The 15771-nt window shown below is 41.8% G+C and overlaps 1 protein-coding gene across 5 annotated transcripts in view; it reads left to right on the top strand.

Moving 5' to 3' along the window:
• CARD11 (caspase recruitment domain family member 11) overlaps nt 1–15771 on the top strand; it is a 1114500-nt gene that overhangs the window by 1075671 nt on the left and 23058 nt on the right. For all 5 annotated transcript variants that reach the window (XM_078664998.1, XM_078664996.1, XM_078664999.1 and 2 more), the window contains exon 22: nt 3917–4041. In XM_078664998.1, the coding sequence (XP_078521124.1) occupies nt 3917–4041 (125 nt within the window). The remainder of the gene's footprint in view (nt 1–3916; nt 4042–15771) is intronic.

The raw sequence follows: 15771 nt of genomic DNA, 5'->3' as shown, positions 1-15771 counted from the left end.
AAGTAAGAATTAACGAGCACAAAAGTAACATTAGGTGCAAAAAGTTAACAACAAAAATGTCAGCCCACTTTCTTGAACATCAACACTGTGTCAATGAATTACAGTGGACGGTGATCGAACAGTTGCCTTCAGAGGTAGGACTTTTGGAAAAAGAACAACGGTGGGTGTTCCGTCTTGGGACCGATACCGCGGGCCTCAATGACTCCATTCCATGGAACCTGTTAAGATAATTAACACCAGGCCATCTCTTATAAACACTGAATTTCTGCAATATATGAGATGGTCCTAGCTGTTAGGCCTTTGAAGTAATCACTGATAAACTTCCTATTACTGTTACCATTGGGACCTTGAACCCCCAACATCTGCCCTTAGTGACATTGCCCTTTTCAAGAATTATCCTACGAATTAATAGGCGGATTTGTCTGTCCAATTTCTAAGAATTGAGTGTCTAGATATGACTTACGATAACCACACTCTTCAAGCATTCCTGCCCGCAATATTGCTTGTTTATCATAATGCCAATCTTGCGAGTATTCCTCATGTCTTCTTTATCCTAAGCAACTATTTGTTATGAACAGCGCTTTCGATCAGTGTAAGAGCTTTGTACATGCGCATTCACACTGTACTTCGCGCTTGCTACATATCTGATCAGTTCAAGAACCTCGCGCATGCGCGTTCATATCCGTCTTCGCGCATGCGTAGTAACATCAAAGGCACTGTTCGATGCACGCATGCGCGGTTCTTACCGACTCCTAACTCAGTCGGGCGCGCAATTCCGGATCTAAAGGCCTAAAAAGCTCCGTATTTGGGCAGATTTCCGAGTCTAATTATTCCATTTCCCTCACTAATTACCAATTAGGATAGTATAAATAGGGTATCGGCACAACCAAACGCTCACTTCATCGGAGCTGCGTTGAGGGGAAGGCAGGCGACTAGCTTTGCAGTAACCGTGAGTAGAGCTATAACAACTACTACGTTGATGCTCTAGATAGTTTATGCTTTAAACAAACTAAATCCCACTAATTAATACTTTTTAGGTTGCTTTACTGAGCAGTATGGAAGGATCCCCCAATACCACGCATAGGCTCATGAGGTTATGAGACTAAGAACAAAAAGTAATCCTAAAAGACTTGTCATCCTCTCCCTCTTTTTCCACCCAATTAGGGAGATCTTCTACACTGTGATTGTATGTCTCTGTGTTGATGTGTTTGTCCCTTTTTAATATTTAAAAAAAAAAAATTTTGAATGCTTTTTTTACAGGGTTTCTTGAACCTCATTTTGGGTTCTACCTATCACCCGTATGTACTAAGAAAAACAGTTTTGTCCTTAGTTCTTGAACTTTAGACCAATGTGTTTATTGTGTCTTCTTTTTACAGGTTTTCTTCAACGCCAATTGGGCGCAACTGAACTCACCTACACATAAACATTGTTAGGTACATTACACATTGTTGTAATTTCTTTTTAAACACTTTTACATCTGCATGTGAGTAAGGTGAGGATATGTGCTTATCCTTGTCCTGAAGAAGGAGCCCCTGCGCTCCGAAACATGTTGACACTCTGAAATGGTTGTAATACCCTAACACGTATACTTACAACCCCACTCTGCACCTTTTTAATAATACCAGCCGAGGACTTAATAAAATACATTTTTTTCCCTACGTGCCAGGTATTTTTTAAGTAATTCACTTTCACCTCACCTCAATCACTTTTTCCTTTAGTAACACACCCCCTCACATAGTTCACTATTTAGTGCTCCTACGTAATCGTGAGTCGTAGCACGCCGCATCCCGTAGAGGGGTGCGAAGGCCCCGATGATAAAGCATGACACCAAGGGGCCTGTTGGTGTGTGAGGGGCATTTAAACAACACTGTGTGTTCCCCATCACTTTAGGGACCACCACCACCTTGAGTGGATTCCATTCTGTTTATTCGAGTTCTGAAGAACTCCAGACCCGACTGGAAACACATCTTTCATCAAGGAAGTGATTGTATCTTTCTAATGGTGGTCACTGAAAAAGGAAGCTAGCTCTTGTAAGGCCAAACCCCCAAAACCAATCTTGTTTATTATAGTTAGGAGAGAAGGAAGGTTTATGGTGTAAGTGGTCAGTGGGTCTAACAGGATCAAGGCTGCACAGCCACCCAGATCTAGGACCCATCTCAACTCATCAACCAGGGCTAACAAAGCCAACTTCATATTATGGGTCGGTTTGAAGTCTGATTAAGCAAGGCCGGGAGCCTACATGGATCCCAAAAGTGATGACAAAGTGATATTTACATATTTATTTAGAATCTTAATGGGGACAAGTAATAATGAAACAGGTTGAGAATTGTCCAGAACAGTAGGACCCACCAAAGATTTCTTTAAAATTGGTGCAGCAACCACCTCTTTCCACCTACATGGAAATGCCCTGAACTCAGTGTGGCATTACATAACCTAGTGAAAATGGGTCCTAACTCATTAACTGTCAAATATCTCATTTTCGCTGAGCAGGGTTCTAGAGGGGAGCCTAATTTAATGGTTAGACACAACTTGTTTACAGAGCTCAAAGATATTGGCTCCAATAGCAGAATCTGATCTGGTGCTGTACTAGTTTACCCAAGTTACATTGCCAAAAGACTCCACCAGGGTGGACTGAGGTTTATTATTTTCTCAAAGAAGAAGGAAGCCAGCTTGCTATTGATTTTTTGGGTATCCGCAATAATCAATGAGAGGCACTTAGAATTAATAAAATAATTCACAATATTCAAAATCTCCTTTGAATCATTATTTGATGCTGTGATCCGTGCTGCCAAATAACTTATATTGGCTGTTCTAATCAATTGTCTATAGTAATGCAGAGCAGTTTAGTACTTCACTTTATCTTCACCATTGTAGCCTTTCCTCCAAACCCCCTCAAAGCTTTTGCAACTTATCTTGGGTTGCAAAAGATCCTCAGAAAGGGAAGTTACCGGCAGTCTGACACGCAATGGCTTTAGCTTTCTCATTGAGGCGATAACATCCAAAGCCCTACTAATCCAGTTATTGCTTAGTTCAATTAGAACTTCTACCTTATCCACCATAAAATTAAATGCCGACTAGGTTTCCTCCAGAGCATCTAAAACAGCCTCTTATTTTACTTTGTGGTATGCCTGTGTCTTGTGCACAGCCAAAGATAAGACTTTAGATATAATGTTAGAGCTCAAGGACCTAAGCTCCCAGTTAAATCCAGACCATGTTTGTGGAACACCTTAATAGAATTAGTATTCTTCTTAGAAGAGAGTAACCAGTCAAATGTTTGGGACTTAATAGACTGAAAACATTTATCTGGATTTCTTAAACAGCACCAAACGTAGCACATCAAAACATTTTGCTCCTTTGTAACCTTGCCCCCTCCCCCTTTCATTGATTTGCCGAAACCTGCCACACATATAAAAGATTAAACTAAATGCCCACCAGTTTCATGCTGATTTGTTAAATGATGCCACAGTTATTAGCAAATTAACAGTTTATTGGCACCTCTTTAAACTGTACACCCCTTAACACATTCTCACAAATTTAAAATTACAAAAAGAAAACTAAATATGCACCAAATTGTTAGCAAATTAATCAAACAGCACTAAAGTTATGGGCGAATGAAAACAAATGTTTCAGCCATCGACATATCTAACTTTTTAAAGCCCACTCAAGACATTTCCCCGAGGTGCTTTTGTTGAAGGAAAGGGTTTGAGTTTTTCTGCAGAAATTGCATTGGGGAATGTAAATCTTTTTGTGTGGTGTTTTCTCTTGGTAATACATTTGTTACTATGCAGTACCAAATACAACTAGATGTTCCCCTCAATGTATCAGTAGGATGCTTTTTCAAGCTTGTTTAATATTCATATTCAGACAAAGAATTTGGCATGCAGTTTTATGAAAAAATTGTTTGTTTCCTCATCAGATACTGTAAGTAAAGAAGAGTTCCAACGAAAGCAGAAAGCAGAAGTCATTATCTCCTTTCGAGAACAAAATGCAAAAACCTATGAATGCATTACATCAGCAAATATTGAGTCTATCGCTGAAAAGGTAATGTGTAACTCATGCAAAACTAGAATTCATTCACAAGGATGCTATGAAAATGATCATATGGTTTGTAGATTATAAATTAATATTATATGAATGTTATTTCGAAGTTAAAAGTGAACCATCAGTCAGTGGAAAAGATCAGTTGATATTTACTGCAGCAAAGCTGAGGCATTTTGAAATCTGACCTACTACTACAATAAGTGATGATCATTTTAGAGTACCTAAATTACTTTAAATGGGTATTGATACTGTGGGTCCAACTCACTAAATCATTTACCTAAATGTGTATAAGCACTTGTATAGTACTACTTCACGTACACATAATTACAATTCACATAGGTCCAGATAAGAATTCCAGTTTACGCCAGTCCTGTACCATACATGTGGAGTTCTTCGTCAAGAATGCTTAAAAGTCTACAAATGTAGCTCTACATTTAGGTACAAATGTGGGATTAGCAAGGGATAATCGCAGGAGATGAGTGATATTTACTACAAGTGAGAGGAGCAAATTCATTATCATTTAATGACCGACAAGGCCTCCAAAAGATTGTATTGATAGACAGCCTTTACTCTAAAAGAAAAATAGGTTACTTCTATAATTTACTCATGACTTACCTCCCGGATGACTTATCTGTGATTCAACAGAAATGGTTTGATACATTAGGAGTAAATGATGTCCTGCTTAAAGAATCAATTGAGTTAGCCAACTCCATCTTATTTTCTGGGCGATCACGAACTCAACATTATATGGTTATGTTCGATCTTTATTATACACCAGCTAAAGTTATGAAATGGGGGGCTACTGTTGGTATATGTTGCAATCGTTGTACTCTGATAGGAGCAGATGCAATACATATGTTTTTTTCTTGCACTAAGCTAACTGTTATACTATCAGAAATTCAGAAATGTATTCAGATTATATTAGGCAGAACAGTAATCCTCACCCCTGAGCTGATTTCATTTGGACTATCATCGGACTCCTTAGAAAAAGAACAACGGTCTTTGATTTTTATTATGATGTCTGAATTTCGTGCATGTATCACCCAGGAATGGATTACCCCTGATCCACCTTCTTTTCATATGTGGAGGGCTCGGCTACTAGCCAAATTTAATTTCGAACTCGCTATCTATGCAACAAAAGGACGGAAAAGGAAACAATTGGGGAAGAAAATCTGGGAACCGATCCAACAATGGATCCAAGGGGAAACAAATCGATAAAGTTTGTGATGTAATATTGCTAAAACATATATTTTCTTTTTCTGCTTTCTTTTTTATTTTCATTTTTTTTTAAACTTCTCTATTGGAGAAATGTTTCTTTTTTTTTCTCTCTGTTTCTATGTCTTGAAGGCTATGCTATATAATGGAATAATCTGATTTGTTTGCAAAAAAATAAAGAAAATGGCAACAAAAAAAACAACAACAAAAAAGTGAGAGGAGCAAATAGAAAATTATTATTGAGGGGCACAGAGGGACATGCAAATATAAAAACGCATCTATAAAAGAGTAGGTCTGGAAGGTTACCATTTAAGAAAGATTTAGCAAAGCTACACCCACATCTACACTCGTAGTAGTACAACTCGCGTAAGCCTCAAATCTACTCCAGCCATGCCTTGGAGTAAATTGCGTACAACACAACTCCTAAATTCTGCAGTAAAATCACACATAAATCAATGTGAGCTGGAAATAACATTACCCGCACAAATACTTACACCTACAAAATGTATGCACATTGTAGACACCCATACAGAGCACATTAAAAAATATATATTAATTAAATAATCGTTTCTTTAAATACAGCAGTGTGAAGTATGTTCTAAAATTGTATATATAACATATGCAAATAGTTAGAAAAACATATATATATATCTTTAAAAATCAAAGAAATCAACAAGTTTACACTAAGTGTGGCATATTACATGTCCCAATTATATACACACACACCTAATGACACATAACTCAACCAAGACACATGAAAATTAATTTATTTTACCCAATGTCATATTGATAAAACAACAACGGCTAAATTCCCAAGTATCACATTACAAACATCACTTATAAACATTTTTCATCTGCATTCACATCATTTCCCATTGGTTGTGTTCATAGATTTACACTTCACATACATAAATATACACCTACATGCCTTAGAATTACACTCCCTTGGGAAAACATTTTCAAGTGGGACACAGTGTTGTTAGTGATGTATGACACCACTAGGATGCCACCTGTGACTCCAGGCAGGTAGCCCCCTTTTGCCCTCCCACTTCTTCAAAGTATTTACACCCAAGTAGTTTAGATCTACAGAGGCAAGGGATTCACAATCTACTCCAATCCACCTCCTTCAAGGTCCTCATTTTCTAATTGAGTTGTAGAAGTAAGAATGCGGACCAAAATATACAGACTGACGGCACTTACAGAGCATTGCATATTGATGAGAATCGATCTAGGTTCTCTAGATAAACGTTGCTAAGAGGTAGGCATTGGGCTGCCAAGCCTTGATCATGCATCAGAAAGACATGTTTGGCAAATTTTCAAAAAGACCGTATGGAGGAGGTTAAATATCTGTAGCTTTAAGATATTAGAAGATAATGTGGGGCTGAGCTATGTGGTTCAGTCAAAGATCTCTCCTTCACACACCCACCTCTTTTAAGCTAAGATGTGCCACATCATAGGCCAGCAGAAGCAGTGGTAGTAGCATCTCAACTTAATTGTAAAGTATTGAGATTAGCGGTACTTGCCCTGGAACATTCTCTCAAGACACCTTGTTTATGTATAATTATATTTGTTTATTTTAATTTTATTTGAAAGGTTTTATATAGCGCTGGCTACACCCGAGGGTATCAGAGCGCTTTACATCAACATTGACGATAAGCAGAAAACATAACAATAAACAGTATATGAGGCAAATTACATCAAACATCACATAAAAATAAAGGCATAAATAGAATAACATAATGATCATCGTGCATAAATCGTAATAGAGAGCAGATTACTATGATCAGTGTGTCGTTGTGACAAGTATACTATACAATATAGTAGGGAGGACAAGGTAGGCAGATTACTGAGGGAGCGACGGTATGGTGAGGGGGGACCTAGGATCTAATTACCCCAAGAATTTAGTGAGGAGGTGAGTTTTAAGGTCTCTTTTGAAGGTGTCATAGGAGGGGTTGCATCTGAGGTCTTTGGGGAGGACGTTCCAGATGGTTGGGGCCTTGCCAGAGAAGGAGCAGGATTTTGAGGCTCTTTTTTGAGAAGGTGGAATGAGAAGATGGGTGTTAGTGCTTCTCAACGATCTGGCACCGCCAGCTTTTGTGAATTTCGTTGAGAGGTATGTTGGAGTGTCCTGATAGAGAGAGTTTTGTGTGTGATACATGCAATTTTGTAAGAGGATCTGCCCTTGATGGGGAGCCATTTGAGGGACTTGAGGGTACGTGAGATGTGGTCAAAATGTTTACTGTTAGTTGTTAGTCTAGCTGCAAGGCTGAGGACGGATTTGATGGGGGAGAGGTGGATTTTGGGAGTACCGGAGAGAAGGGCATTCCCGTGATCAAATTTGGTTGAGATTAGATAATTAGTTTGAAGTCATTGACTGGGATAAAAGGTTTGATTTTTTTGAGGTGGTGGAGTGAGAAGAGTGCACTTTTAGCTGGGTTCTTTACATGGGAGTTGAGTGTGAGTTTATTAGTGACCATTCCTGTCTCACTGCTGCTGCTTTTTTTGCAGGGGACCGATATTTCAGCTATGCTGCACAACCAGCCCCCAGTAACAAAAACTGCCCCCCAGTGGTCCAAGACCGGTCCCCACCCTGGCTGCCCCCTGGGGAAATGCCCGGTGCACGCTACGGCCAGTCTGGCCCTGACTCCGCCTTAGCCACCGATGCATTTAGGAAAAGCATGTAACCACTGTACAGGTGAAGTAGTACTCGTGTAGCACTACTTCACATACTCATAAATGCCTTTGTACGTAGACTCCATAGTGCATATTTTTTAAGTGTTCCAATGTTTCCCACACACAGAGCTTTTGCCTTGCAATGCAGTTGTACCTGAAGTCTTTGTGCAAACGGTAACACTGCCTGGGACTGTTTACGTCTCAAAGCAATTTGCATCGCTGGTGGTGTTAGCATACTGACAAGTCTAATGGCAGCTCAAGGACAAATTGTGCAGAGCGAAAGTCGCACCTAAGTTGGTTGAAAGTCCTTCTGTGATATCCTGGAATCTGTAAACTGCAGAATTAAGCTGCAAAACCAATTTGCCTCTCAGTGGCATTGTATTTATGTGCTGTTCATCATACTACCCCTTGTTTTTTTTTGTTTGTGTGCTGAAACATGTATTTTTTAGAACAGCCCCTCTTTTACATCCCCAATATCCTCGTGCCCCAATTATAATTTTTGTCTAATTTAGTGTCTGGTGGTACTTGAAAATCCTCCTCTTTCTGGAGGAAATGTTACATACCTAGTAGAATACACCAGTTGAATTCTCTCCATCAAAAGAATATTCTGGTGAGTGAAGTAAATCGTTGAATGGTACTCCACAATTGGGGTTTTGTCCAGGCACGGCCAGCACAGGTAAGAGTGGTGGGCCGGTGGGAGGCAGGTGGGGGTGATGGCGCGCACAGAATTACCAGCTCAGTTTACCATACTCACCTGGGTCCATAAAACATTCACACTTTGAACCGGTAATCCTGGCTTAACTTCCTGCCTATCAGAATTTTATTTTACTTTATGACTTTTACCTGTACACCTTGACTACCAATCCTTGTCAGCTGTGTTTAAAGTCCTAAGGGATCAAAGGGAGTTAGCATAATAGGTAGCGAATACCATTTACCTTAATGAAATAACCACTGACTCAGGAGAAAAGTTTAAAACATTTTATCTATGCAATATTTTGTAAATCATGAACCATACAAATGAGATTAAAATTCTTTCAAGTAAGAAAATAATTATCAAAGCAATAGTTCTACAAGACTTTAGAGATGAACCTTTAGACATTGGTATCTGGGAAGGGTGAGAAAGGGAAACGACACAAGGACATACCCACACAGATTATATTTACCTACAATGGTGTGAAGAGACCAACCCTGTCCACGGGCTGGGACAAAGAGAAATAGGGCTCCCAACAATCAGATGCCAACAGGACAGGACAGGTGCAGGTCAGGACAGGTACCCTTGGCTAAGTGCAACGCCAGCGTCACACCCCTCTCTGCGGCTAACACTCGGACCCCGATTTTTCTGACAGAGTGCTCGACTTAGCGGTACAAAAGGGGGTGGTGATGGACGGAGCATCTGAACCAATCAAACACTCACACCCAGTCAAAAGATCTGGGTTTAATCCATCACCGTTCTTTAGCCCACTCTGCCACCCCAGTTCAGACAAGGCCATATGCAAATCAGTCTGACCCTGTGCCTCATGGGAACAGTCCAGCCCAAACTGCCAAGCCATGCGTTCCCTGGACCGGAAACAAGCTTCCGAGGACCGGTTTCTGGCATTACAGCTGTCTTCAGCCCGGCTTGCTCGAATCCAGTGGCAAAGTGAGCAATACTTTGTAAATCATGAACCATACAAATGAGATTAATAACAATCAGATGCCAACAGGACAGAACAGGTGCAGGTCAGGACAGGTACCCTTGGCTAAGTGCAACGCCAGCGTCACACCCCTCTCTGCGGCTAACACTCGGACCCCGATTTTTCTGACAGAGTGCTCGACTTAGACCTTGCTCTCGATTCTCCTTCAGCATACGCTGGGTCAGTGACAGGTCTGTGACAAGTCGGACAATCTAACTGACTAAGCCTACTTTGGTAATACTATTTTCCAGGGCAATGTACCACCCCTCCAGTGTTGCAAATTTGTGTATTTTCTTCAAGTGATTGGTCAGAAAGGCGAGGAGAGGTCATCACACCATATCAGTATGAAGTCACTTCTATTCAATAAAGTTGATCAATGTTCCCGCCCACAATTTATTTTCCCATGAGTTTATTCCACCCAGCATTAGTGTTGCAAAATCATATACAAAGTATAACAAATTATTTAGTCTCTTCCTCTTGGCAGTTCATGGGGTCAAATCTCCAAGAACATCGCAGGCAAGACTGGCATTGGCATTAGTTCAATGCCCCTGCTCGAGGTTTCTCATCACTTTTGGTTCATGTGCAGTGCAGTTTCAATACGGCATTACAAGCCACCTTTCAGGCCCAAATGACGAGCTACTAATATAGTCAAAGAGAAACACATTAGAATGCGAAAATAAATGAACGCACTGTATACCACTTATTTCAACTCTATCCCCATTACTTTATTTTATCTATAGCATTAATAGTTAAGCAGAACGTACAAAGTTTAGTTCAAGCAGTAGCAGGTGCATCAGGGTGTGAAACATGAAGTGGCCATTTTGGCACTAGTGCGCAGCTGCAAAGATTTCCCACCAAAAGCAGAAAGACGTCATACCACATAGATGTGACAGACGCATGCGCAGATGAGTCCCCCCGTTTTCGGCGACCATTTTAAGTCACTCGAGTTACTGTTAGTAAAAGCACATAGGAAAGCTTCCCCTAGATACTAAAAATGTTGTGTAGTGCAATTATTAGTAATACAAACATGTTGATTAATAAGTTACATGTTATTTCGAGAGGATTGAATCCAAGCAAGTTTCCTTGCGTATGAAACCTTGCTCCATCAAGAGGAAATGGACAGAAGATGTGATAGGTAAAATTAAATAAAACAAATAAATAAAACCACTTATCTTGCACTCGCCGCATGGCCGATTCGGCGATGCGACGAGCGAAGGTAAGTGGTTTTATTTATTTTAGTATTCAATTTCACCTATCCTGTTGTCTGTCCACTTCTCCCCCCCCCCCCCCAGCTGCCCTACCCCACCTTACCGCCCCACTGCTCTTACCTGTGCTGGCCACGCCTGGTTTTGTCCAGAAATTGGAGGATTATTCGTGTACCACTGAACTCTAAATCAGTCTCCGGAGACGGACATTCGCACGTCATTGGGCGGAGTTAGATTAACTCTTTTTTTAGTTAGACTGTCGGACAAAAAGCTCTCTTGAAACTTTGTCCTCAGCTGCAATATAAATTATCCACCACGTCTGGCTCTGGAAGTGTATGCCAGAGGTACCTTGTCTTACCTGCTTCTTAGTGATGAGTTCTCAGACCTTGGCTCCTGCTCAGGCTGGTGATTTAAGACTCATGATGTCCACATATCTGTCAACTACTTATTCACTTTCCAAGATTAAAAAAGCTGATGGTCACAGTAAAAATATTCTGAAAGGAAACTTGTAAAGCACTTCAAAGGCAGGCTGGAGTTTGAAGCAGAGTTTAGGAAACATTTTCAAGCATATTGAACAGTTAAGGTTTTATTGATGCCTTTCCCACATAGACATTACTTTCTATACCTTACCTACCATCAGCCATTGTTTACACTCATTGCTTGAGTCCTAGTGCATTCGGTCTAGGAAAACAGAGTTAATACTGCTTATATTTTAGGGCATACGCAATGTCTCCACAATTCGAAGGGCCATGTTTATTTTGTTGAATCATTCAATTTCTCTTTGTTGAGAAAATGTAAGGAAGCCGAACAATAAGGAGGTAAACATCTTCTTGAGCCTTATGAGTTCCAACTCCTAGGTCTACTGGTAGCTCTCAGCAGCAAATAGGGTGTTGAAAGGCAAATGGTGGAACAAGGGGTCAAAACTCCCACCACTTGCTTAATTTGAGCTGGTGGTTGCTGAAGTGGCCCACTGGCGCCCATTTTTGGGGACTGGGGCTTATTTTTCATATTCAGACTGGTGCAGGACAAGAACGAGAAAGCCAGAAAAGAGAGGAAGACGGAAAAAGGGAAATATAAGAACACAGTGACAAATGGGGAAACCAGAGATGAGAAAGAATCTGCATGAGTGATATAAAAGGGCAGGGAGTGAATAGTGTTGGCAAAAAAGAGACATGAGGAGAAATCCAGACGAGATAGTCTTGGTATTCGGGAATCCCAACAATCAGCAGCACCATAGAGGTGCTTCTGAAGAAAATTTTGGGACCCGGCACTTATTATTAAACAATTTAAGGACTGCTAGCGCTTAATGTTGTACTGGTTTTTGCCAGTGTTCAGCACCAGCTCATTTTTCTGTTCACCAGCACATATTTATCCACCACATAGAGGTGTTATGTGTCTATTTTTTTAAGCAGAATTCCTCAGTGATGCGATTAAAGATTTATTATTCCATATTCTATCATTTGGGATACTTTATGTGTGTCAAAGCCACCAATGTCACCAGAAGCATAAACAGACCATTTGTGATCTTACCCCTGCTGCACAAATGTGTCTGTGCTATTTTTCCCATCAGACAGTGATATTGCCTTGAAAAGCTCCAATGGTTCATGGGTTGTGGGCGTGTGTTAGACCTGTCAGCCTTAGGATGGTAGTAAGAAATGGGGTCTCCAGATGGCAGTGGTTTACACCCTGTTCAAGTAGGGACCCATGCTCTACTCAGGGTAAGTGTAGTATTCACCACGTTTACCTTTGTTCACCCTCTGGTAGCTTGGCTCAGAGCAGTCAGGCTAAACTAAAGAGGCTATGTGTAAAGTATTTGTGCACACACCACAGAAACACAGTGAAAACACAACAAAATTATTCCATACCAGTTTAGAAAATAGACAATATGTATCTGAGTAAAACAAGACCAAAATGACAAAAATACTGCATACACAAGTAAAGGTTTGCATTTTTAAAGATTAAGTCATAACACAGTGCTTAGAGAACAATAGCTCCAACTGGGGCTATCTTGTTGCACTTGACCAGAACAAATCCACAAGTTCAGTCTGACTGCGATAGAGCGCAGGCCGATTACAGGAGTCACACATACCCTAGTACAGTAGCTTGGATGTGTCAAAAGTCAAAGACAGTGCGATGCGCAGACGCAGAGGTGGTGAGGCGTCGCTATGGCAGGTGATGCGCCGACTCCTTACTGCTAAGGTCGTTGGGTCGTTATTGCTCAGGGATCTTGCATTGTGCAAAAGAGGCGAGAGGTCACTGTAGAAAAGTGATGCATCGGGTCCTGGATGCAGTGCAGGGACGTTGTGCCGCTAACACCCGGGGATGGAGCAATGCGGAAGCATTGCAGGTGAGGTCTCGGTTGCAGGACCAAGACCTCGAGTCCTTAAGGCAACGCTGTGCCAATGATGCAGTAATGTCACAGTGTGGTGTATCGATTTCACAGTGTCGATGTGGAACAACCAGACCACATGCACTGCGTCGGAGTTGAAGCGGTGCGCCACAGACTTCAGTGAAGCGGGGTTCGAGACTCATGCAGCGGAGGTACTTGGGAGGCAATGCGGCAATGTTGGGGCTTGCGTTGAACATTACGGTCTTTGCATTGCGCCGTGTGCTCAGTGAGTGGGTATTACGGCATTGGTGCAGAGGGATCTACCGGTTCAAAAGTAATGCTTGGAGTCAATACATCCATTTCTTGGTTGCAACACCAGAACCACCTCAAAGGGCCCGGGACTGGATTTTGCTCCACTTGAAAAAGCAGGACTCACAGCAGAGGAACCCAGGTGCTGGTAGCAAGATGCAGTTGAAGTTTTTGATGGCCCTGAGACTTCCAACAGGAGGCAAGCACAAATCAAGCCCTTGGGGAAACTTTAGAAAGCAGGATGCAGAGAACAAAGTCCAGTCCTCTTACTGCCAGGCAAGAAGCAGCAGACAGCAGACAAACACAGCAAAGCAAGCAGCAAAGTGGCAGTCCCTCCTGGCAATACAGCAGCTCTCCTTCCTAACAGAATGTCCTCAGTCCAAAACTAAGTATATAGTGTCAGAGGGCCAGTACTTACACCTATTGTAGCCTTTGAAAAAGGGAGACTTAAAAGAAAGGTCTTTGTAGTGCACAAGACCCTGCCCTTCCTGGCCCTGGCTCCAGACACACTACAGCTCTTTGTGTTGGGACAGGCAAAGTCCTATTCAGGTGCAAGTGTGAACTTCTCCCACCACTCTAGCTCAGGAAGGCCCATCAGCCTGGTGATGGGCCATCAGGATATGCAGGACACCACTCAGCTCCCTTTGTGTGTGACTGTGTAGAGTAAAGTCACAAAGCCCAACTGTTATCCAACCCAGACGTGCATTCTAGAGCCAGGCAGAGGCACAGAATGGTTAAAGTAAGAAAATTCCAAATTTTTAAAAGTGGCATTTTCAGACCTGCATTTGAAAAAGTAACTTCACTACAAAAAAATGTGTTTTTAAATTGTGAGTACAGAGACACCAAATTCCAATTTTATATCTTTTACCAATTGAAAGATACACTTGTAAAGTGTAACAAGGCAGCTCCAATGCTAACGTCTGGGAGAGATAGGCCTTGCTGTAGTGAAAAACGAATTTAGCAGTTTCTGACTTACAGGACATGTGGAACTCAAAAGCACATCCTACCTCTTTAATACACTGCATTCTGCCCATGAGGCTACCTTGGGCCTACCTTAGGGGTACCTTACATGTACTAAAAGGGAAGGTTTGGCAATTGCAAATAGGTTAACTTGCCAGGTTAACCTGGCAGTTTAAAACTGCACACACAGCCTATGCAGTAGTAGTCTGAGACATGTCTGAAAGGCTACTCATGTGGGTGCGACAATCCGTGCATCAGCCCCACTAGTAGCATTATTATAAATATTTAACTTCAGACACCAACTCTCCAGTACACTCCTGGACCTGTGGTGCCCTGCCAGGAAGAAGGACTGCTGTGCTGCTGGAACGGCTGCCACTTTGCTGCAATGCTGCTCTGCAGGAACTTCAACCCTGCTGTGCTGACTTGCTGCCTGCTGCCCTCTTGCCTGAGTGAGAAGAGAACTGGACTTGCAACTTCACCCTTGAACCCAGGACAACAGAGTGATACCAGGGGCTAGTCTGCTGGCCTCCTGATCTGAGCCTCAGGGACATAAAAGGCTCCCAACATCCTGCTCCATCCCCTGGACCCAGTCAAAGTGAATTTCCAACCCCCGGATGATACATATCAGGTCCTGGACCCTTGGTGTAACTCAGGGAGCTCTATTCATGCGTATGAGTTCTTCGTGACCAAGATGGGGCTGTTCACACCAAGACCTCACTACTCGCACTGCGATTCACTGCGAAGATCTGGCGGTCACCTCTTCGCGCAACAGCATCGACCTCTAGGCGGGGGGTTGCCAAAGCGAAGCACAAACAAAATCCATCCTAGATACATGGCAGGAGTGACATTATGCACCAACAGTGGTTTCATTGTAGGATCCTCACGTAGATCTATGCTCTGGAAATACTGGTATACATTACACAAAGGTACAGACTGTTTTGCTGAGAAGCAAATGTCTATGCCCTAGATAGAAGATACTCCCATCTCAAAGAGTCACCTTCTGTTCCCAGTATACAGCTCCAATATCACAAGTGCTCCTATAGACTAATTTGCCCTGGCTGAGTACAATTTAAATTAATACAAATCTACAGAATCCTAATCCCTTTACAGCCACTTATGTACAAATACATGTGTACAGTGGCTTCAGATCCCCAGTGTCAATTCAAATGTCCAGCTGCTTCCTTATGTGTTTTTCAGCTGTGTGTAATATATGCATGAACCGTTTTATGTACCCTGTCCAGCCTCACATGACCAGTAACAGCCTCATAAATTCTGAAACATCCCATAAGTGCCTCAACCTCCAATGTACAGCAGAGCCTCAATTATCCTTCACATATGCAAGAAATTAGGTTGTTTGTTGACAGGG

The sequence above is a fragment of the Lissotriton helveticus genome, chromosome 10, assembly GCF_964261635.1.
Source record: "Lissotriton helveticus chromosome 10, aLisHel1.1, whole genome shotgun sequence".
Taxonomy (NCBI): Eukaryota; Metazoa; Chordata; class Amphibia; order Caudata; family Salamandridae; genus Lissotriton; species Lissotriton helveticus.
This window is presented reverse-complemented; position numbering and strand designations above follow the sequence as displayed.